The sequence below is a fragment of the Dipodomys ordii genome, unplaced genomic scaffold (genome assembly GCF_000151885.1).
Source record: "Dipodomys ordii isolate 6190 unplaced genomic scaffold, Dord_2.0 Scaffold13, whole genome shotgun sequence".
NCBI lineage: Eukaryota > Metazoa > Chordata > Mammalia > Rodentia > Heteromyidae > Dipodomys > Dipodomys ordii.
The window spans coordinates 10994798-11018125 of NW_012267229.1; the positions used below are offsets into that span (position 1 = coordinate 10994798).

The following is a 23328-nucleotide window of genomic DNA, read 5'->3' on the forward strand; positions in this document are numbered from 1 at the left end:
GAAACCATCTAGAGTTGAACTGAGAATTCCAGACACACACACAGTTTGGCCAGTAACCTATCCTCAAGAAATACAAGATCCTTCACTCTCCATGAGACAGGCACTGTGTAATCATAACATCTGTGGTTTATGTGAAGGGGTGATATAGAACCTCAGACCAAGGGGGTTGGGGGGACCACTCGAGACCCTGGGAAGATTAAGTGCAAGCAAGTATGCAGTTTCCTCTGGAAGAGGGCAGAGTCCTACCCAAAGGTGCCTGCCATGGAAACTTGCCTGGTGTTGCATGCTACTGGAGTGTCGAGGGGCCTCTCTCTCTCATCAACAGAGTTAAGGACTGTCTTGAGAGGGAAAGGAGTCAGGCTTCTCTCAGACAACCCAAGGAGAAGACTGTGGGTCTTACTCCCAGTTCTGCTTTAGTCCTAACTCATGGGGCACACCTAGCAAGCACTTGTCAGCCACCCCACAGGTATCCTAACAGCCACAGGGTTAATCAGCAAGACTCCCAGATGGGAGTGAAGGAGTCCTGTTCTTTCAGGCAAGTTACTTCCCTCTCCAGGCCTCTTTCCCCCATCTAGTGAATGGAACAATGAGTCATTCAATTTCTTATTGAGTACAGACCGTGTGCTGAACACAGCAGGGAGTAAGAAGAGGCCTCCTGCTCTCAGGGGCTTACATTCTGGAGGGAGAGACAGACAATAAACAAATGAAAAAGAATGTTTCCTAAGTGCTGTAATGAAAATAAAGCAACACAATAATAGATGAAATAAATGAGAGCCAAGAGTCCTCCCAGTCACTGTTAATCTACAAGTCATTTGCAGAAACCTCTTGCCTTGAGGTGTCTTTTTTTTTTTTGGGGGGGGGGTCCGGTCGTGAGCCTGAACTCTGGGCCTGGGTGCTAACCCTCAGCTCTTCAGCTCAAGGCTAGCGCTCTACCACTTGAGCCACAGCGCCACTTCCGGCTTTTTTCCTTTTTTTTTTTGCTTAAGTGGTGCTGGGGAATCAAACCCAGGGCCTCATGCATGCAAGGCAAGCACTCTACCACTGAGCCACCTTCTCAGCCTGGATCCTGTCCTTTCTTTGGAAATGTCTATTTATTCCAAAGAGAAGACTAATTCTAAAAAATAACTGGTAACACTAACAATCTTTCTAAAACTTTGTCCTATCAAAGTTTGTTGGTCATGGAGCTTGAACTCTGGGCCTGGGTGCTGCCTTGGAGCTCTTCAGCTCAAGACTAGTGCTCTACCACTTGAGCCACAGAGCCACTTCCAGTTTTCTGATGGTTAATTGAAAATAAGAGTCTCATGGACTTTCCTGCCAGGGCTGGCTTTGAACCATAATCCTCAGATCTCAGCCTCCTGACTAGCTAGGATTACAAGCACAAGCCACCAGTGTACAGCAAGGTGCTGTTTTACTTGAAACTGGTGAGGTAGCTTTCTAAGATTGTCCTAACAGAATGTGGCAAATGTGACACCAAGGGGCTTCAGTGCTAGGTTAGCAACAGCAAAATGGATTTTATTCTAGGGACTAAGCGATACTATGAAGTACTCCAGGTTGTAGGTGTTCTGGTCTAAAAACCTAAGGTTCTGGTCAACAACCAGCTTCATACAGACATGTGGGTGAGCAAGCTACCAAATTATTTCAGCCTCCAGCTGTGAAGTCACTCTCAGCTTCTGAGTCTTCCGGCTGATGTACAAACATTGTGGAGCATACACAAACCATCCCTGCTGCATGCTAACCACATTCTTGACCCACATAATAAATGGTAAGCATAAAAAATGGTTGTCTGACAATTTGATTTGTATCTCCTTGGAGGATTTCTACAAACTAACATGAATCAGATGGGGGAAAAAGGAACTATCTAGGCCCAGAGTCTCTTATTTTTTTTTTTTTTTTAAAGCATGGTCAGGCTTGGGGTGTTAGAGTACCTGAAACTCTAGTGAAGGCTGCTTACTCTCTGGGCTTTGGTTCCTCTTGCTAGACAAAAATGCCCACAGTGACAGGTGGCAGTGCCATGGTACATTGGAGTACACAGACTACAGGCTGGGGACAGAGTGGAGAGCAAAGCAGGTGCCTCTACTGACTGGCAGGTTTCAATGAGATGGGGTCGAGCCACGGGGTCCCCAGTTCATAATTCTTGGGAAGTTTTTCCATCCTCTGTGTTGAGCAGATCTTTCACCCTCTTTCTCTTTGGCCCAGTGCTCACCACTGTTCAGCAGGCAAGGTTTTTCCCAAAGGCTTCTTTTCTAACCCCCACAACTGAATGGTCACATGTATCCTACAAATCCTCCAACCCTCAATGTAGAGCAACACAGGACCTTGCCTCAGTTCCTTATTCCAGTTCCAGCTGGAGTCAACCTGGCTTTCAAATCCTGGTTTTGTCACATATTTGCTGTAACTAATCTCCCTGGTCCTCTTCTTTAATTTCCCCTCTCATGAGGAATAAATGCAATACTTGCCAAGTGTTCAGCATGGCTCTCAAAAGTTTGCGCACATATACGGAATGTTTTTCATTGTGATTTTTATTGAGTTTGTGTTTAAGTTTCATGCCATTTCTCCCCATAATCTTCCTAGGATTTTTGAGAGAGCTTTCCTTAGTAACTATGAGAGACAGATAGGTCCCTCTTGTAAGGACCTACTGCCAGCATCTTCACAAAGATGGAAAATTCTGTTGCAGTGTCTAGATGGTTCTGCTTTAATATTTTATTTTATGGGAGGGGGGGGTGGGCTAGGGTTTGAACTCAAGGCGCCATGCTTTCTAGGTACGCATTCTGCCAATCGAGTCACTCCTTCGGTCCCCTCATGTTTGCTTTTCTCAGGCTAGTTTGTGTAAAATAACCATTCTAAAGTATTCCAAGTTTATTTACACCCAGGCTTCTCTGTATCCTTAGACTCCTCCCAGCTTCTCAGCTTTACCCTGAGAGGGGAGGTGTTGGATGGAGTGACCCTTCTGCCAACTCCAGGATAGGAGAGGATCTCCCCAAAGCTTCTAGAAGTTCTTCACTTCTTCTGGGCTTGTGCTCTGGCCCGCTGAATCTTGTCAGCTGTAGCCCCGTCTGTGGCTCCAGTGCAGTGTGACAATACGAGGCTCAGCTCAGCCTCATTCCGGTGCTCAATGGCTACATCTGCAGCCTGAGCCACATCACTGTAGTTTGAGCAGGAGAGGAGATGGTGTTGGGGCTGCCCAAGAGCACCAACCCTGCTTCTTATCAACCCACTGGTTTAGCCACCTCATACCCATGGGGCCCTCACTTGACATACCCAAGAAGAAGTAACGCTTTGACCTTTTGTTCGGGACCCACACGGGAAGCATACTTCTTGGCCTCATATTTGTTGTGTTGTTTCATACAGATCTCCACAAAGGGCTTTGAAGGTGAGGGAAGGGAAGGGGAAAGAAAACAAAGCATAGCCCTCCCAGTTCTCCTTAACAAAATCCCAATGGATATATTGGCTATAGATATTTTATATACTAAATAGTATATATAGTTCCCTCCCCATCTGCACAAGAATAGCTGTGATCAACATTAGCAAAAATTCGGGGCTGGGAAGTTGGCTCAGTGGTAGAGTGCTTGCCTCGCATGTATGAGGCCCTGGGTTTGATTCCTCAGTACCACATAAGCAAAAAAAGCTGGAAGTGGCGCTGTGGCTCAAGTGGTAGAGCGCTACCCTTGAGCTGAAGAGCTGAGGGACAGCGCCCAGGCCCAGAGTTCAGCCCCCATGACCAACAACAACAACAAAAAAAGAACATTAGCAAAGATCCATTAGAGCCTTGAAACGAATTATTTTCACCCTTTACCACCATCTACAACAGGATGCCTTCTCAGGTCCTATGTCTTCTCTCAAGGCTGTCATTATGAAACCTGAACTCTACTTCTCTATACCATCTGCCACAGGAAACAACCTGATATCCTCCCTGGATTCTCCCTCTCCTCTCTGTCCCTAACTTAAGCAGGACTTCCCTGCAGGCATATGGTGTCCTTGTGGTCTTCCTCAGGGACAGCAGCTCATTCTCATACCCCTCAGCATCTGCTCAGGATCATTCTCCAGTGCACCCAGCACAGTGCATGGTGTCTTCCCACATTCTCATGGTCACAAGAAGTACTGGCTAAGGGGATGGGTCAGCCTAACAGGTAACATGAATGGACCTTTCTGCCAGTCCCACTGCCTAACTCCTTGCCAAGGACTACCCTTACTGGTGGTAGGGGAGATGAGGGAAGATCTCACCAGGTAGCCAATGGGTGATTTCTTGCTCTTGGAAAACTTCTCTAGCTCCTCCCAGTCTTCCAAATCTGCCAAAGCAGTCAGCTTCAACCACCAGAGTCTACAGGGAAGTTGGACTTGAACATATTGCATGCAGAAGAAACAGGCAGTTCTAGGACTAGACACAGCCCAGGCCCTCATCTACCTCTTATCAGGAATGCGGAAGTCACGTGCCAGCTGTTCTGCACGCTTATTGTGGCCACCAAGGATGAGAGTAGTGACAGTGTCATGCAGAGACAGGTCTAGGAACTGACCCCCCAGCTCATCTTCTAGACGCCGCTGTAGCCGTAGGAGCCGCATTTGATCCTCTGTGGCCTGGGGACCAAGATAAAGCAGCCTGGGGATGAACAGGACAGGGAATAAAGTCCAAGAAGCTATGACAAAGGACCTTTAAAAAGCTGGCCAAACCTTAGCTGCAAACTCATTCTTGGCCTTGTAGAAGGCATCGGCTGCTGTCTGTAGGGCTGCTACTCGTCCCTCGATACGCTATAAAGACAGGGGTGGATTAGGTCCACAATGCACAGGGCCCTGGCCCTCCCAACCCAGGTGAGTTTTCTCCCCAACCCTAGAGTTGCTGGGGTCAGCCTTATATGCAAAGTGCATCCCCTAGAGGGATGGGCTAGCTCCTCTGAGATCAGCATTTATCCTGGCCTTATGTCTTCTCAGACTCTCCCTCAATGATGATTACCAGATGGGATGTGTACCAATATGGGTATCTAGATTCCTAGAGAAGAAACCAGATAAGTAATGCTAGCCCACTATGACCCCAGACCTCTTCTGCAGCATAGCTGGCTCGGATGTGGAAACTGCCCAACTCCTGGTGATTGTCATCCTGATTGTAAAGGTCCTTCAGCGTCTCCAGCTCCTGATGCTTACAGAACTAGGTAACAGACAATTAGTCAGCAAGGCCAACTCAAAAACCCAGGAGGCTCCATCCTCCCTGCCCACCACATACCTGTCGGTACAAACTCAGGGCCATGGGCTGATTCCGGAGGGTCATAAAAAAGTCTCCTCGGTTTAGCTCATTTTTCAGGTGCAGCAACACTGTGAAAACTGTAGGACAAGGTGAATGCAGCTTCTAGACTGGGCCTGCTCATGAAGGACCCCAGCCTAGCCCTCACCCAAACCCTGCTTACCCAGGTCTGTGTCCCCACTCTCAATTGCCTTGCTAAGTGCTAGTTTGCTCCTCTTCATCTTTAGGAGGAGGGGCACCTGCTCTCCTGAGCGTGGCTCATACTCCAGCAGCTGTGGGGTGGGGAGGAAGGCACAAAGGGAAAGAAAAAGCTGGTGTGAGAGCCTTGAGCATTCACATCAGAGCACCTGGGGAGGGCTATATGCCCATACCTTGATGGCTAGCTCCGTGCGGCCACAGCCATAGGCCCTTGCAGCAATGTCAGAGTAGGAGACGCCAGGTGTATCCCCCAGCTTCTGATTAATGGCCCGTGCAACATCCTCATCTGACACATCCTTCTGCTGTACCTGTAAGGTGTGTTGGGGGGGGGTAATAACAAAAAACTGGATCTCATGCCTCCCTCATCTAGAGTACCCTCAATCAGAACCCACCCTTCACTCCTATACTTTGTGTTTCCTACACCTCAGTAGGAACTGAAATTACCTCAGTGCCCCTGGACCTCACCCCACATCCTTGCCTTGTAGCAGGCCCAGTGAGCCAGTATCCTGCTCACACCCTGAACTTCAGGAAGGCGCAGATACTCGCATATCTGAATGGCCAATGGGTAAAGCCTCCGCAACACAAGCCTAGAAGAAAAGAACACAAGGGTGCAAGGGCAAGATGAGACAGATAGAGGAAGAAGAGTGGGCCCCAGCCTATCTATCAGGAGCAGTGACCTTAAGACCCCACCAAAGGCTGTAGTAGCCACCCATGTCTAGCTTGGCTCTAGTACCCCTGGGTTTGTTGTACCTGTCCAGAAGCACCTGGATGGTGAGCTGCTTATATCTTTATTTTCTTTGGTTAAGGATCCAGCTGTAAATAAAAGCCTATTTGCCAAGGCCAGGTACTGGTGGCTCACAAATGTAAGCCAAGCTACTCAAGAGGCCGAGATTTAAGTATGGGTTTGAAGCCAGCCCAGGCAGGAAAGTCCATAAGACTCATATCCAACTAACCACCAAAAAATCCAGAAGTGGAGTTGTATTTCATGTAGTAGAGCACTAGCCTAGAGCACAAAAGCGCAAGAACAGTGCCCAAGCCCTGAGTGGAAGTGCCAGGAGTGGCACAAAAATAAAAAAATCTTAAAAAGCCTTTTTCCAAGGGTCTATCTGGGCATATCTCCAACCCTTTCTCCTGCCACCCCCTGCTTGTATGGCTTCTCCGCATGCATGGGGATACTGGCTATAGGTGAGAGGGATCCCAATGTGGTAGTCTCGAACAGCATTGAGTACACGCAGGTCCTGGCACATGTGCACAAAGCTGTCAGGTGGAAATCTGTCCAGGAAACACTTTCCAAAGGAGGCCGCCTGAGAAGAGCCAAAGGGTAATGGAAGAGAGTTTCCCATGCTACTCAGCCCACCCTTTCCAGGATTGCCTCCCTCAGAACTCCCTCCAGGACAACCCTGAGAAGACTTTTCTGCATGTCTGGCCGGTGTTCGTGTCCTGCAGCCTCAATGCACTGCTGCACAGCTTGGGTCAGCTGCCCCAGCTCCTGGATCTCCCGCAGGTACTCATCTGCCTTCTGACTCTCTTTCTGTGGAGGAAAGCCCAAAGATAGAACATCATGACAGGAGATATTCCACTTCTGGCCCCAAGTTTCTCTTAACTGGGCTGGTTTAGAGGGGCTGAACAGGCCAGAGATCAGGCCTCAATCCAATTTATTGGACCTGGGGTTCCCACAATTGCCATAGGGGGAAGGGGGTTCGACACCTCCAATAATAGTGCCAACTTGTGCCTGGCTGGGAAGAGAGGGGACACTCTGTCGTTTTTTACCACCACATGTAAGATACTATTCCTACCAGCCTACCAGCCCAGTCAGGTGTCTTGTCTAAACCCTTCTCTTGATAGGTGGCACCTAAGTGTTCCTACACTTGCCAAAAAAGAGACAAGGGGTTGAGCCAATCAGGGGAAAGGGAAGGAGAACCTCTTGGGGCCTGGGAAGAAGCCCAGGAATCTACCTCATACTCCTTCTGGGCCTCCAATAGCAGTGCTCCAGGGGCCATTGAAGCAATTTTGAAGATCTCTTCACTGGCCACTGGGGGGAAGAAGTTGGTGAGTGAGAGCAAGAGACAAGAAAATTCCCAGTTCTGCCTCAACTTACTTTGGGTCATAGTCCAGGAAAGTGGGGAGGGGTGAGGTGTCAGGCCAGGAGAAAGCATGGAGCCCTGCCCTGAGTTATGCAGTGCCCTTTTGTGGGGCCTTACCTGGCACTTCATGCAGGAATTCATGGGTGCTGCGGGAGAAGATTCGGACCCCATCAAGCTCAGGCACCAGGTAGGAGTCCTCATCTAGTACAAACCTAAGCAAAGTCAAGGCTCCCAAGGGTATCTAAAGATAGGGTGGGGCAGGTGACCCTTCTTTCCCTCTCTCATCCACACAGACAGCCATCTAAGGATACTGGATGCTTTCAGGAGCATCACCCACCACCATCAACCGCCTTTCCCAGGCCACTACAACAGCCCTCTCCTTGCTGCGAGGACGACTGCACCTGTGGGCAACACAACACATGTCTGAGATTTTTGCAGGATAGCAGGCCTATAGCCATGTCTCCCACATCACTATTTGTATCTCTTTGCCATGGGTAGCTCTGAACATTCTTATATACCCCTTATTCCATCCCTCTAGCTATATGCTGACCTGACTGCTTCCCCTTCAACCGGTGTTGCCAGCTCCTGAGAGTAGCCCTCAGTGGACAATTGTTTTTTCTTTTCTTTTTTTTTTTTTTATTGGTCATGGGGTTTGAACTCTGGGCCTGGGCACTGTCCCTCAGCTCTTCAGCTCTACCACTTGAGCCATAGAGCCACTTTAGCTTTTTCTGTTTATGTGGTACTGAGGAATCAAACCCAGAGCCTCATGCATGCGAGACAAGCACTCTACCACTGAGCCACTTTCCCAACCCCAACAATAGTTTTCTTTAAGTGCATAGAGAAGGGGAGATCCAAGCCCCGCTTAGCTTTGCCAATTCAGCAAAATATCCCAGAAATTAAGGCTATATCCCAGCCCCACCTCCAAAGAACTCTCCTACCCTCACCAGACCATTTGCTTCGGAGGTGCCCGGATATTGCAGTTGAATTCACACAGCTTCTCCTGAAAGGGTGCAAACATGTCATAGCTTCATCCAGCAGACACCAGTCTGGTTGAAAAGCCCCTTGCTACCAATATATTTTCCCTGAACAAGGCATGGTATCCCTTGTTGTCCTAGTATCATACCTTGAGTGATGCTGTCCCCATCCAGATGTAGCCTGTGTCTGTGAAGAGGGCCAGATGTCGGTAGGTGAAGGAAACAGCCATCTGCAGGAAGCTGCTTACTCCTGGGGGTAGGCCAGGGGGGGTCTGGAGCACAGAAGGAGAGGATACCAGACAGACTGACTTCTCAGAGCCAGAGAGACTAGCTCAGAGAACACGAGACAGACTGATTTCCCTTTGCTTCTCCCAGCCCTTTGTTTGTTCCACTCCTCACCACTGCAGAGCAGGCTCCATGGTCCAGGAGATAAAGATCCGGCCCCACAGCCAAAAGAATGTGTGCCACTCGATCTTGGCACAGTGTAGTCCAGCAAGAGGGTGCACTTTGCAGACCTTCAACCAGGAGAGGGGACAGTCTCAATGACTGGACCCCTTCGCTTCTGCCTCTGCTGGTCCCATAGGCTAGAGGCATATCAGTCATATTGAATGGTTATCTGAGGTGGGTCAGGGCTCACCTGGCACTTCTGGCATCCGGCGGAGTTTAAGGTCACCCACATTGGCACTCAAGGTAAAACGATGAGCTCCTGTAAGGATGGCTACCCCAGAACCAAACTCTGTGTGAAAGATCCGGGCATCTAGAACCCGATTTTGGAGTACCTCCTGGAGAAAAGGGTCATGGGTTGAGCATTCCACTGACTCATAAACTCCACCCTCCTTCTCCATCCCCCTTGGGCCCCTACATTGCCCATGCTAAAGTGTCTCCGGAAGTCACCATGAAGTCCATAAACAAGTACTGCACCATCTTCCTGCACACAGAGCAGTTCCTCTTCAGCTGACCAGCCTAGGGACACCACAGGTCCACTCTTCCACTGCAGAGTAGAGAAGTTCCTGAGGTTATCCATGGGATTAGAAAGCACTACTCAGCACCTAGTCCCAGAGAGTCTGGGGTGCTCACCAGCAGGCTGGCCAGAGGCATGCCAGAAGCAGAGTAGATCTCAAGTATTGGTCTCACACTGGCAGTTTTCTCTTTCCTCCAAGGGTTCCTCAGTAGCGCTGTAATTCAAGAAGACATTTTTCCTCTAGATCTATACATCTCACATGGGGCAGGCCTCACCCTGACACCCAGAATTAAAAGCACCCCAGCAAAGTGAATTGGCAGAAAACAACCTGACAGCAAATCTCCAAGAGTCAAGAGCCTGGGTCCCAGAGCATGTAGTGTTGGAAAACAACATACCAATGGGGCCCCCATAGGGCGCAGCAGCTACCAGGCAGTCCCTGAGTTCCTCCTTCAGATCCCAGTCCATGCTGTACAGTTCATATTTCCTGTCCACACAGAGATGAGCAGATTAACTTCTTCATGAATCTGCACCCAGGGGGCCTCAGAGGAATTCCTAAAGCTTCCATCTATTTTCCACAAGGCAGTAGAGGAGTCTCTCTACCCCAGAAGTGGAGACAAGGATGATAAGTAGAAACTGACCACATGCTGGCCTAGGGACAGCAGCAAAGAATCAGAGGGTGTTGGCAGGGAAGGATGTGGCTTTTGAGGCAAGTGTCCAAGATTGGCAAGAGCTCCTCAGACAGGCAGGCTGTGTGGCCAATATCCAAAGCACACACTGATATAGAAGTAGGGTAAGGTGGCTGGTCCAGCTGGTATTAGTAGGAAATAAGAACTCTGGAAAAGGTCTCTCAAGGTAGGAAGACCTTCTTATACTTCTGGTTCTTAACAATGAATGGGGTTAGGCACTTTCAACCCTGGAGTCTACGTATGCTTACTGATTGAGTTTTAGAGGCTCTAAGCTACCAGTGTCTGAAAGACATCCAAGAGGAGTATTTCAGTGAGATGGGGCTGGGGTGAGAGATGCAATTAGTGTTAAAAGGAGATAATGAAATCACAAGCAGGCATGGGATACAACATGCCTACAATCCAAAATATAAATAAACCTTTAAGATAGAATAAACCTGATGAAGATTCTTATAAAACTGCAGCAAAGACAACTTAAAATGCACAAAAATTCGGATAAAAATTTCCCCCAAACATTCTTTTTTTTTTTTGTCGGTCATGGGGCTTAAATCAGCTTGGGCACTATCCCTGTGCTCTTCAGCTCAAGGCGAGTGCTCTACAACTTGAGCTACAGCACCACTTCTGGTTTTCTGGTGGTTAATCAGAGATAAGAGTCTCACGGACTTTTCTGTTGGGCTGGCTTTGAACCATGATCCTCAGATCTCAGCCCCTTCAGTAGCTAGGATTACAGGCGTGAGCCACCAGCGCCCAGCTAGCTATCTACTTTTTGATAAAAGAGCCAAAACACTTGTGAAAGGGGAGCTTGTTCAACAACTGGTGCTAGGTAACAGGAGTATTCACATAAAAGAGGCTAAAACTTCAACTCTATCTCTCAAAAATCAACTCCAAATGTATTTTTTAAAAATTTAAGTATAACTTTGGAAATTCTGAAACTATAAGAGAACATAGTGAAAAATCTGGAAGGTATAGGCACAGGTAATAATTTTTCTGAATAGGGCATCAATTGCCCAGAAAATAAGAGCAAGCATGGACAAATGGGACCACATCAGATTAAATGGTTTCTGCAAAAGAAACAGTTACTAGAACTGAGAGATAACTCATAGAATGGGAGAAAGGAAATTCTTTGTGCCTGACACTAGTGGCGCATGCCTATAATCCTAGTTACTCAGAAAGCTGAGATTTGAAGATCATAATTTGAAGCCAGATAGGGCAGGAAAGTCTGTGAGACTCTTATCTCTAATTAACCACCAACAAGCCAGAAGTAGAACTGTGGCTAAAGCCTGAGGACCAGAACAAAAAAAAAGTGGGGGGATGGGAGGAGGCGGAGCCAAGGCTCAGGAATAGAGCACTTGTCTATCTAATGGCAAGGCTATGGGTTCAAACCCCAATTACCATCTCTCCCCAAAATCTAGTATTTTTGAGAAGTGGAATAATGAGTACTCATACACATTAAGGAAAGCATAAATTGGTCCAGTCATTATAGAAAAAAATGAAGCACTGTCTTTTAACTGTGTAGATCTTTTGACTTAGTTCAAACTGGAAAACTCCTTATGTCCACCAAAACAGGACTAGTTAAATAAACTATGGCCATTCTGGAAAATGTTCTGAGCCTATTAGCATGATTCTGTAGGTACTGACACAAAATGTTCTCTATGATATCTAAGTGAAACAAGTAGATTGTAGCTTGGCATGACCATATGAGACTATGCAATAAAAAAATTGAACATACATTTTTTGGTGAGCATGTTAACATACAATTACACATGTATGTAAATATACAGAGAAATGTATGCAGGCTTCCCCATGAAGCTAAAGACAGTGGGTACCTTTGGGAAGGGTGGTGGATGAGGAGACATCTAGTATCGTATCTTTATACTACATACTTTTGTATGTAGTATAAAAATGTGGACAGTTACTAAAATCACTGGGTAAAAAAACAGGTAAGAAAATAGAGTCACACAGACCCACATGTTAGTTATCAAGTGATTGTTATTCAGCTCCAAATTCACCCTTCAGTATGGAGTCTATGATAATGACAGTCCTTCAAGCCTTTCTCCTGAATGTGGAATGTGAGGCTAAACTTTCTCAGCAGAGGGTGCTGGGAGAATAAAGGATGAGGACCTGACCCAGCAGTAGCTGTCATCCAGCAGGAAGGGTGTGAAGGCACTTGGTTGGTGCAAGCCCCAGTCATGCACCTGGAAAACACTGCCAGATCAATTTCTGCTGACTCTCTGGACAACACAGGACTTCAGGCTTCCTGCTCACACCAAGCAATCAATTCCTCTGTATACCAAGATGCCTGGCCCTTAGCTGCACCACCTGCATCCTAGCATGCTTCCTTTACATACTTACTCCCTTTACACACAACTAGTCACTGGGTGTGGCTTGCCTTATAGACATTTTCCGGGCCTTTACCTGCATACCTACACTTGCTGCAAGTCCATACCCCAGCAGCCATGGAAGCTTGCATGCATCCCTTGCCTCCTGCACTCTAGAGGGTGGTACTATGCATCAGCTATGGCCCAGGCAAATCAGTGAACTTTTCTCCATCTAGTAGACTGCAACTTTATTTTCTTCAACAGGGTCTGAACCTCAGTCCGGGAAGAGATTACCCTTCCAAGTTGCCATTCCTTGAGTTGTCTTTTTCAGGTAAGGTTTTCTTATAACTTAAGCTTTTAAATCACAACTTAGTAATTTTTAAAATTAACTTTCCAAGTGTAAGTCTCCTTACTGATTGGACTCAGACAGATAGACTATCAGGAAGTAGATCACTAAATACTGGGCATTTCCTTTGTATATTGTATTCTTTATCACCCCCTGGATGGAATATTACTATTTCTTTCAGAAAGTCTTCTCTACTTCTGCCTCCCTCCCCCTCATCTCATCTATTAAATATTCTCTTAGGTTATATATTCTTGTATCCTCATAGTGACTATGATCAAATGCTGCTATGATACAGTTGCCTTACCTGCTAGCCATAATCCAGACTGAGTACATGTCTGCTCTACATATAGACACAGCCTGGCAAAGGTTGGATCAAGTTCACTAATGGGATTAACTCAAGTTGCATTTTTAGAGTAAAAATGACTAGAGTTCCAAAACAACTATCCATCATTTCTTCTCCATACCTTCCCAAACTCAAATGAGTTCCCCAGATACCACGGCCGATGTAATAGAATCCTGTCCTGCAAATAGGACTCAAAATGCAATGTAGCCCACCTGTTTTCATTCACTCACTTAGGTCCTAGCTTTATATACATAGGCACAAAGCTACATACCTGCCCTTAAAGCATTTTCCCTTTAATGGAGAAACTAGTATGTGCTCCTGTATTTCCTATTTTCAAAAGAGCCCTATACTTGAGCACAAAATCTAAAACTAGAGTCTACCACTTACCAGCTGTGGAACCTAGTCATTATAACCCGGTTTATCTGCCTCGGCTTCTCATTAGTAAGATGAGGTTAATCATAATGCCTCCTACCTAATTGGGTTTTAAGGTTTAAGCAAGTTAACAAAGTACTTGGCACAGTGTCCAGTAGGTAAGAAAGTTTCAGTACATTAACAATTTAGACCATAAATATCCTCCATAGCAAGGCTTAGACTCCTAATTCTTCTGCTGTATACCACAGCTAAGGGAAGGTTAGCTACTCAGATCCAGGTCTATGAACTCCGCATCCTTTTAAAGCTTTCTTCGTGGGGCTGGCAAGGTGGTTCAGTGGTAGAGTGCTTGCCTTGCATGCCTGAGGCCTTGGGTTTGATTCCTCAGCACCACATGAGCAGAAAAAGCTGGGAGTGGCGCTGTGGCTCAAGTGGTAGAGCACTAGTCTTGAGCTGAAGAACTGAGGGACAATGCCCAGGCCCAGAGTTCAGGACCCACTACTGACCAAAAAAAAAAACAAAACAAATCCCCAAAACCAAATTTCTTTGTGAATCCACAAAACTTTTATTTGATAAATAGAAATTATGTGGTAATAAGGTCAATTGTCTTCAGTACTCTTTGACTTAACAAGCCTGGACAGGCAACAAGTCTTTCCAAATTAAATACAAGGGCTGGGAATACGGCTTAGTGCTAAGAGTGCTTGCCTAGCATGCATTAAGCCCTGGGTTCGATTCCTCAGTCCCACATAAACAGAAAAAGCTGCAAATGGCGCCGTGGCTCAAGTGGTAGAGCACTAGCCTGGAGCAAAAGAAGCTCAGGGACAATGCCCAGGGCCTGAGTTCAAGCCCCAGGACTGGCAAAAACAACAAAAAAAAAAGTAAATGCAAGTTAATATTTCTTAAAGTGTGTCAACTCTGGGCCTGGATGCTGTCCTTTAGCTCTTCAGCTCAATGCTAGCGCCCTACCACTTAAGCCACAGCACCACTTCTAACTTTTTTCTGTTTATGTGGTGCTGAGGAATTGAACTCAGGGCCTCATGCATGCAAGGCAAGCACTCTACCACTGAACCAACTTACCAGCCCCCTAGCTAATATTTTTTAAAGTGTGTCAACTAGCTTGTTTATAAATACTTAATGATATGGTTACCTTTGTCAGCTGATATATTTTCCTTTCTAAAGTGAAATTATTGGTATATCCTACTGATTTTCAACTAAATTATTGCATACTATAAGACATATTCCTGAGGGAATTACAACTGAACAAATGTAACAGAGCTCTAAAAACTACCACATGCAGCCGGGTGCTGGTGGCTCACACCTGTAATCCTAGTTACTCAGGAGGCAAAGATTGGAGGATCGAGGTTCAAAGCCAGCCCATGCTGAAAAGTCTGTGAGACTCTTTTTTTTTTTGTCCATTGTGGGGCCTGAACTCTGGGCCTGGGTGCTGTCCCTCAGCTCTTCAGCTCAAGGCTAGTGCTCTACCACTTGAGTCACAACACCACTTCCAGTTTTTTCTGCTTATGTGGTGCTGAGGAATCAAACCCAGGGCCTCATGCATGCAATGCAAGCACTTTACCACTGAGCCACCTTCCCAGCCCTCTGTGAGACTCTTATCTCCAATTAACCAACAGAAAACCAAAAGTGGCACTGTGGCTCAAATGGCAGAGCCCTCGCTTTGAGCTGAAGAGCTAAGGGACAGTGCCCAGGCTGAATTCAAGCCCCACAGCCCAAAACAAAAACAAAACAAACAAACAAAAAAACCAAAAATGAAGAACAAAAAAAAATCCCAAAACAAACAAAAGCAAAAACAAAACAACTCCCTCCCCCACCAAACCCTACCATAGGCATTGGCTATCTAGGAAATACATTACACTGTGAATCAAAAAATTAATTAAAAATATGCATAAGTGAATGAGAATAGTAGTTTCATTAGCAAAAAAGAGGGATTTTTTTCCTACTGAAATAGGATTCAAACTGTCTTTGTGATCTGTAGGTGATTCCTTAAAATCACTAGCTACTCAGGAGTCTGAGATCTGAAGATCACTGCTCAAAGAGCCAGACATGGAAGGAAAGAATGTGAGAGACTCTTCAATTAACAACCAAAAGAAAGAAAGAAAGGCTGGAAGTGGACTGTGGCTCAAGTAGTAGAGTGCTAGCATTGAGCAAAAAACAAAAAACAAACTGGGTAGCCACATGCAGAAAACTAAAAGTGGACCCCAGCCTATCACCATGCACCAACATCAACTCAAAATGGATTAAAGACCTTAACATTAAACCTGAATCTCTGAAACTACTGCAGGACAGAGTAGGAGAGACACTTGAACTAATAGGCACAGGAAGGAACTCCCGAACAGAGTCCCAGGGTCACAACAAGTTGGAGACTCGACAAATGGGACTACCTTAAAATAAAAAGCTCTGCACAGCTAACTCTATCGCAACTAAGCTAGAAAGACAACCAACTAATTGGGAAAAAATATTTACCAGCAATATATCAGACAAGGGGTTAACATCCTGTATATACAGGGAACTCAAGAAACTAATCCCTCCCAAACCTAACAAACCAATTACTAAATGGGCAAGGGAACTAAAGAGGGACTTCTCAAATGAAGAAATAAAAATGGCAAAGAAACACATGAGGAACTGTTCATCATCCCTGGTGGTGAAGGAAATGCAAATAAAGACAACCCTGAGATACCACCTTACCCCAGTCAGAATGTCCCACATCCACAAATCAGCCAACGACAAATGCTGGAGGGGATGTGGAGAAAGAGGAACCCTATTACACTGCTGGTGGGAATGTACACTTATACAACCACTTTGGAAAGCAGTCTGGAGGGTCCTTAGAAAGCTAAAGATTGACCTCCCTTACGACCCAGTCATACCACTTCTAGGCATCTAACCTGAACAACAGGAACCAATATACAAGGACATGTGCACCTCCATGTTTATTGCAGCACTGTTCACAATAGCTAGGATATGGAAACAACCCAGATGCCCCACGACAGATGAATGGGTCCAAAAATTGTGGTATCTATACACAATGGAATATTATGCAGCCATTAGAAATGACAAAATAATGGCATTTTCAGGGAAATGGATGGAGCTAGAAGGAATCATGTTGAGCGAGGTAAGCCAAGAGCGAAGAGACAAACGGTACATGGTCTCCCTGATAAGTGGATGATAAATCCAAAATGTTAGGTGATACAACAAAACTAACAGGACTTAAGAAACAAAGAACTCCTGCTCATCTGGTTGAACCACTACTAAATATCCCCATGCTGCTGATCACATGTATGGTGTATAACATGTGAACACTGTTATATATTACAGACTGTGATAGACAATTTGCTCCAGGAAAGTTAGAATGAACTTGTGACTTAGAAATTATGTAATCACTTAATCACAATCAAAAAAAAAAAAAAAGAACTTCGGGGAAGGGAGGGAGGGAGGGGATGGTAGGGGGAAAACAATGGAGGGGCTAACAATGTTCAAGAGGAAGTGTACTCATTACCTCACTCATGTAACTGTAACCCTCTGTATAGTATCTTTACAATAAAAAATTAAAAAAAAAACAAAAACAAAAAAACGCAAAGCCAGCACAGCAACCAAGCCCTGATTCCAAACTAAATAAATAAATAAGATAAATGCAAGACACGTGCCCTCAGAAACTTAGTTTAGCAGAAGCATCCCATATAAATACTGCTCTACTGTGCCGCACACAACGGACTAGTGCTGGGTCTTGTAAAGCCCGAAAGATTCAATTGGAGGAAACACCAAGCCAGGTTCTGGAGACAACATTTAAACTAAGTCCTGAAGGAGTGATAAAGAGGGAAATGGTAGTGTCCACAGAAGGCACTGCAGGTCTGTGCAAACGTGGAAAGCCATCAACTGTCGAGCACTTGAAATCCTTGCCAATTCTCTACAACTGTAACATAACATTTGGGTAAGGGCAGCAAATGAGGTGGGCGAGACAAATAGGATGTATAAAGAGACGTTCTACAAGCAATATGTAGCGTCTCATTCAAAGGGAAGTCACTATAAAGAAGTGTGGTCAGCGTAACGCTGTGATTCGCTTAAGACTTCTGGACTCTTCAACTCCCATGAGAGGGTTGCAGTTACCCAGGGGTCCTCACTCGAGCTGCCCCTAGATTCTCCCAGCCTTGGTCATCACAGTCACCCCGCCCGCCGGGCGATTCCGCCCCCCTCCGAGCGCCCCTGTGGTCTGACTTCAGCTGTACTTTGCGGCAGAAGACTGGGCACTGGCTGTCACTGAGGGCGGCCTCCCCCAACGTGATCTGAGCATCCTTCCGGAAGCTGGCAGACCAAGGCTTCGGGGTGGTCACCGCACTTGCCTCAATTTCCTTCTCTGAAGCAGGGGGAAGGCCCCTAGGAGGCCCAGTGCTAAGTGACCGACTGGCAGGAAGACCGGCCGCGGGGCGGACCCCGGAATCTGCAGTGACAGGGGCGAGCACCGCCGGCTCCGCCGGGAGACTCGAACCGGCGGACAAGGGGGGTAAGCCGGGCCGTGGGCGGGAAGACAGGACGGCTCACCGGTAAAAGGCAGAGTCCCCGAGTGGGTTCCAGTTCGCTGTGTAGCAATCCATGGCTGTTGCCGACAGCGGCGAGACAGCGCTGAGGGGAACCGCCACCTAGTGCAGGCTCCAGGCCGGCACTTCCGCTTCCGCCCGTCTGGGTCACGTGGCGAGGCCGCCCCTGCAGCCATCACGACTGTGGGCAGCCGCACTCTGTGGTTGCCGTGCCCCCGCCCGTGCCCGGGCTTTGCGCCCGCGCGGGTGGGCCTGGCCCTAATTCCTACCCACTACGGCGGCCGACACTGCGGCCTTCTAGTTCCCTCCGGCGTTGGGGGTCGTGAGGGGCGGGACATGGGTGACCGGAAGTGGGAGCTGTGAGCATCGCCGCCTGGGGCGCCGAGGCCTGAGGCGCCGTCGGTGCCTCCGTGACGCACGCATGGAGAGCACTGGGCGTTGGGCTGCGCACCGACGGCTAGCCGGGGCGTATAGGCTCTGCGGGGCTGGGGCTTTGCAGAACCGACTGCCCTCCCGGGGTACGGGAACATGAGGCTTGACCACGAGCCCTCCGCGGGCCAGGCGCGCGTAGCGCGGGCCTGCCCAGCTCGCCGGTGAATTGCGCGGAGCCCCGGGACTCGGTAATTGGCGCGAGAGGGCGCGCGCGCATGCGCGGGGCGGTGGCGGGCACGTGGCGGGGCGCAGGGCGGTGCCGCGCGGGAAGCGCCACAGTGCCCTGGAGGGCCTGCGGGCCGGGCGACCCCTGGCCTTCTGAGTCTAGTGTGCCCGAGGCTGACGTCGCCATGGGCCCTGTACTGCGCTGGCTACCCCCTCCCTGTAGCTCTGAGCAACCTGGGAGGGGCTGATGCGAGTCTCATTTATCCCAGGGCGGGCCCTGGGGCCGACCTGCTCGGAGCCGAGCCGCTTAGTAGCTTCTCCCTGCAGCCCGTGGTTGTCGGTGGCGGCATGGTCTTCTGTCTGGAAAACGAGGTGCCGCACCGCCCGCTGCGAAGCGCCATGGTCCACTTCCAAGCCTCGGAAGTCCAGCAGCTGCTACACAACAAGTTCGTGGTCATCTTGGGGGACTCCAGTGAGTGCCCCCTCGAGGATGACACTTCCCAGTCCCACACCTGTGCTCCATGTCTGCATCTCAGACCTGTCTACTCCCTACTTTATTTTAGCCCACTAAATTTTTCCCTTTTATTCCCTATGCACCTTCCACAGGTGTCCCGGCAGATGTAACTTGGGTGCTTTTTAGTCTATCTTTACTTAGTTACCATCTTTCTTGCTTCCTTACAGTCCTCCATAATTTTCCTAAATGGAGTTATGGATTGTGTTGTGTCTCCTGAGTGTCCTGGTCATCTTAACTATGCCAAGGACACAGCTAAATGGCACAAAGTCAGTGTCAAGGCTTTTAACCCTCACCAGAACTCCACCGGGCTGATGTTGGGCAGCCCAGCCCAGGGAAGACAGGCTGCCTGGACTTGGGATGAGCTGGGATGGGGTGAGGGCTGCTTCAGCCTTGGGATCTCTGTCTCCCTGCAGTCCAGAGAGCTGTATATAAGGACCTGGTGCTTCTGCTCCAGAAAGACTCACTGCTCACAGTTGCCCAGTTGAAAGCCAAGGTGAGGGAAGGTCGGCAGCCATGCCAGTGGTGGGCGGGTGCAGACCCTGGCCTGGCAAGGTCCACCTCCCTGGCATGGGTCTGACTAGCTGGGTGGGGGTGGGTGGGTAGGGGGAGCTAAGCTTTGAACAGGACCAGCTGGTGGCTGGGGGCCAGCTAGGTGAGCTGCACAACGGGACACAGTACCGTGAGGTCCGCCAGTTCTGCTCGGGTTCTGGCCACCACCTTGTACGCTTCTACTTCCTCACCCGCGTTTACTCCGAGTACCTTGAGGATATCCTGGAGGAGCTGACATACGGGCCTGCCCCCGACTTGGTGATCATCAACTCCTGCCTCTGGGATCTCTCCAGGTTGGGATGGGGAAAAGGGAAATACTGCTTGGAGGTGGAGGTATGGCTCCACCTCTGTGCTCTTGCCCACCCTATGTGTTTCTTAACAGGTATGGCCGCTACTCAATGGAGAGCTACAGAGAGAACCTAAAACGAGTATTTGTGCGCATGGACCAAGTGTTGCCAGATTCCTGTCTACTGGTGTGGAACATGGCAATGCCCCTGGGGGAGCGTGTCACTGGGGGTTTCCTTCTTCCAGAGGCAAGTGATTGGGGCCCTTCTGGTCAAAGGATGGGGCCGTTAGCTGGTAGGGCGTCCTCTTAGAGGCCGCACTTTCTCAATCAGCTCCAGCCTCTGGCCGGCTCTCTGCGTCGTGATGTGGTTGAAGGGAACTTCTACAGCGCTACCCTAGCTGGGGATCACTGCTTTGATGTCCTGGACCTCCACTTTCATTTCCGACATGCAGTTCGGCACCGTCATCGAGATGGTGTTCACTGGGACCAGCACGCACACCGCCACCTTTCACACCTGCTTCTGGCCCACGTAGCCGATGCATGGGGTGTGGAACTACCCAGGCGAGACTATCCCCCTGGTGAGCCCTGCCACAGAGGGGACGGGTAGCCATGCAGGTAGGGTCCTCAGAGCATAAGGCTCAGGAAAGGAATGGAACAGAAATTCATGGAGAGTAAGGATCCCTTCAATTGTTATTATTCCTGAGTGCTCCTTTCTGGTTCCCTGGTGCACAGCAGCAACATTTTAGTTCCAGATTTTCAGTTCTTTACAGTCTAACATGTAATCCCTTCTGTGTACACTAATGTGTTTATGCCAGCATTGATTATATAAGGCAGGGTGTCAAAAGTTAAAAATAAGGTTATTTCTAGCTAGACATGGGTATAAGAGATAGGAAAACAGAAACTGAGGAAAGGTCCATGCAGTGTGGCAGAGGCAAGAAAGCCTATGGGTTGGGCTTGGAGTAGTGCATGGTCAGATGAAAAGGTGATACTACATGATGTAACCTCTGGGGTTCTTGAGAGAAGGTTGGTCTTGTGGTGATGGACTTAGTAGACAACATGCCATAGGCGCTTCAGCTCAGCCTAGTGCAGCTCTCCTCTGGCCTTATCTGTGGTCATTGCTGGGAACTTCTGCTTATCTTGGAGGCATTTCTTCCATCGGATCTCAGCTGTGATATCCTCTGCTGCTGAACATTTGTTTCTTTGTTAACCTCCCAGCTCTTGCCTGCTCATAAAGGTACATCATGGCTGGTTATTTACCTATCTACTCCTCTGCATCATTTCCCCAAAGGGCAAGCTTCCTACCTCACTCATCAACAGCTTACCCCCTCCATTCCATTGTCTGCCACAGTTGCTCTGTACATAGCATCAGGAATACAGTGTTTGTTGCATTCAAAACACAAATCATCTTAATGCTGTTTATTGTAGCACTGGAGAGTGTAGGGAGCAGAGGCCAGAAATAGCATAGAGGCAGATCTATTAGGCTTACTGTCTAGGAGTTGGAGCACCAGGAAGGTGAATTAGAACTTAGATTTTAAAATGGTTCCATTTATTTGATGTTCAGTTGAGAGAATTGTTCCCCAGTAAAGAAAGGGAAGTTCTAAAGGCTTAAGGTTAGTTTATACTGGTTCTGGCTTTCTGAATTGAACTTAGGAGCTATGGAAATGAAGAACAGCAAAGGGACAGTTGATCTGAAGTAGGAGGATGAATTGGTGCATTTGATTAGGGCCAATGTGAGAACAGTAGACTTGCAGTGCGTGGTACCTAGCAGAAATAGAGGGAATGGCAAGAATTGTGAACTGTGAAGGAGAAAACAGAACAGTGTTCATGGCTTGCATTGACAGGGAAGAGTGATGATGGGGAAACAAAGAGATGGGGTAGAGGCACTTTGGGAGAGGTTGGAGTTTTTTTTAGCTATACCAGGTAGCTGTCAGGAAGAAAGGACTTTGTTACATTTGTGAGCAGTTACTTTTAGTAGGAAAAAATGTTGAAGACATGGGGTCAAAAAGAAGTGAGTGATTGATGAGGGTATGGACATGGGGAAAATGTTCCTGGTGATAACCTTAAGAACAAGCTAAAGATACAGGGACTGAGAAAGCAAAGGAAGTAGTAGGCTTGGGAGGGTTGCATAAGGTTAGAACACAGGTAGCTGAGAGAGGCAATAAAGAAGGGGGCATACCTTGAGCTTGGTCTAGAATGGAAGAGAATGAGGAAACATGGGTAAAGAATGAGGAAAATCAGGTTGCTCTGGCTGGTGGCCTTACTCTTGAAGAGATTGGAATAGAGTTCTGGAAGTATGAGTAGCCAGAGTTCAGGGCAAGCTGGCTTCCTAAGCCTACCTAAAACAATCATCCCATTCCTAGACCCATGGATTGAGGACTGGTCAAAGACGGATCATCCATTCCAGGGAAGCCATAGGCAGCCCCCAGACTTCGGGGAACAGCTGGCCTTGCCCCCACCCTCTCCTTTGCCCCCTCCTATATCTTTTCCCTACCCGCTTCCTCAGCCCTCGCCACCTCCCTTGTTCCCACCTCTTCCCCAAGATGCCTCATTTATCCCGGGCCAGCCCTTCCCACCTCATGAATTCTTCAATTATAATTCAACGGAGGACTTCTCGATGCCATCCAACTTAGGTAGGTGCCTCTGCAGCCTCCCCTCATACTCCCAACCTCCCCTTGCATGTTCCCCAGCCTTGCCTCCTGGGCCCAGACAGTCAGAGAGGAGTTGGGTATCCCTGTGCCTCCAGGATTGGGTTTGTTACAGCAGACTCATTACTTCTCCCAGTTTCCCACTCTGGAGGTAGGAGAGGCAGTATACCCAATTTGTAGATGGAGAAGCAAAAGCCCGAGAAACCCTGGAGAAGTAGAGCTGCTTGTGGGCAGAGCTGTGCTTACTCTGGTCAAAGCCCAACTCTGATAATAACTGGTTCTTTTGTAGGATGTGGCCCTGGAGTGAACTTTGTGCCTGGCCCCCTGCCACCTCCAGTCTCTGGCCCTGTCTCCCATGGTCAGCAGCGGAGCCCTGTGGTCGTCCGGGGGATGTCACGCTGTGTTCCCAACAGCCCCTACCATGTGCCAAGGATGGGGGGACCTTGTAGACAGCGGCTCAGACACTCAGACAGACTGATCCACACATACAAACTAGACAGACGGGGACATGCCCATTCGGGAACATGGCCTGGGTAGAGTGGGTGTTGGGCTTGGGGTTGGGTGTGCCAGTGACTCTTCAAGGCCTGCCTAGCTCCCTAGGTGCTGGGATAGGATGTCTGCTATGCCTGACATTGATCTTGTCCATTGCTGTCACCAATAAAGGCATGGAAGGACAGAGTGACA

The 23328-nt window shown here is 48.2% G+C and overlaps 2 protein-coding genes across 3 annotated transcripts; one reads left to right on the forward strand and one right to left on the reverse strand.

The window, feature by feature from the left end:
- Nucleotides 1-2504: 2504 nt before the first annotated feature.
- On the reverse strand, nt 2505-18189 carry Vps16 (vacuolar protein sorting 16 homolog (S. cerevisiae)). Its single transcript, XM_013010905.1, has 24 exons — nt 18058-18189; nt 9843-9931; nt 9564-9661; nt 9349-9477; nt 9124-9268; nt 8886-9001; nt 8636-8758; nt 8457-8512; nt 7824-7913; nt 7630-7724; nt 7384-7460; nt 6828-6959; nt 6605-6732; nt 6179-6214; nt 5907-6015; nt 5602-5736; nt 5394-5502; nt 5213-5310; nt 5030-5137; nt 4666-4743; nt 4403-4572; nt 4222-4318; nt 3259-3362; nt 2505-3142 (listed from the first exon to the last, which is right to left on the reverse strand). The coding sequence occupies exons 1-24, from the start codon at nt 18108-18110 to the stop codon at nt 2998-3000; spliced, it is 2520 nt and encodes an 839-aa protein (XP_012866359.1). The 5' UTR covers nt 18111-18189; the 3' UTR covers nt 2505-2997.
- Pced1a (PC-esterase domain containing 1A) lies at nt 17970-23328 on the forward strand. 2 transcript variants are annotated; one of them, XM_013010907.1, is made up of 8 exons: nt 17970-18019; nt 18978-19122; nt 19578-19657; nt 19768-20006; nt 20096-20246; nt 20331-20577; nt 22360-22629; nt 22934-23320. In XM_013010907.1, the coding sequence occupies exons 2-8, from the start codon at nt 18999-19001 to the stop codon at nt 23179-23181; spliced, it is 1359 nt and encodes a 452-aa protein (XP_012866361.1). In that variant the 5' UTR covers nt 17970-18019; nt 18978-18998; the 3' UTR covers nt 23182-23320. The 2 variants fall into 2 exon arrangements, with proteins under 2 accessions (XP_012866361.1, XP_012866360.1); XM_013010906.1 differs by lacking the exon at nt 17970-18019 and adding an exon at nt 18184-18673 and having other exon boundaries at nt 22934-23328.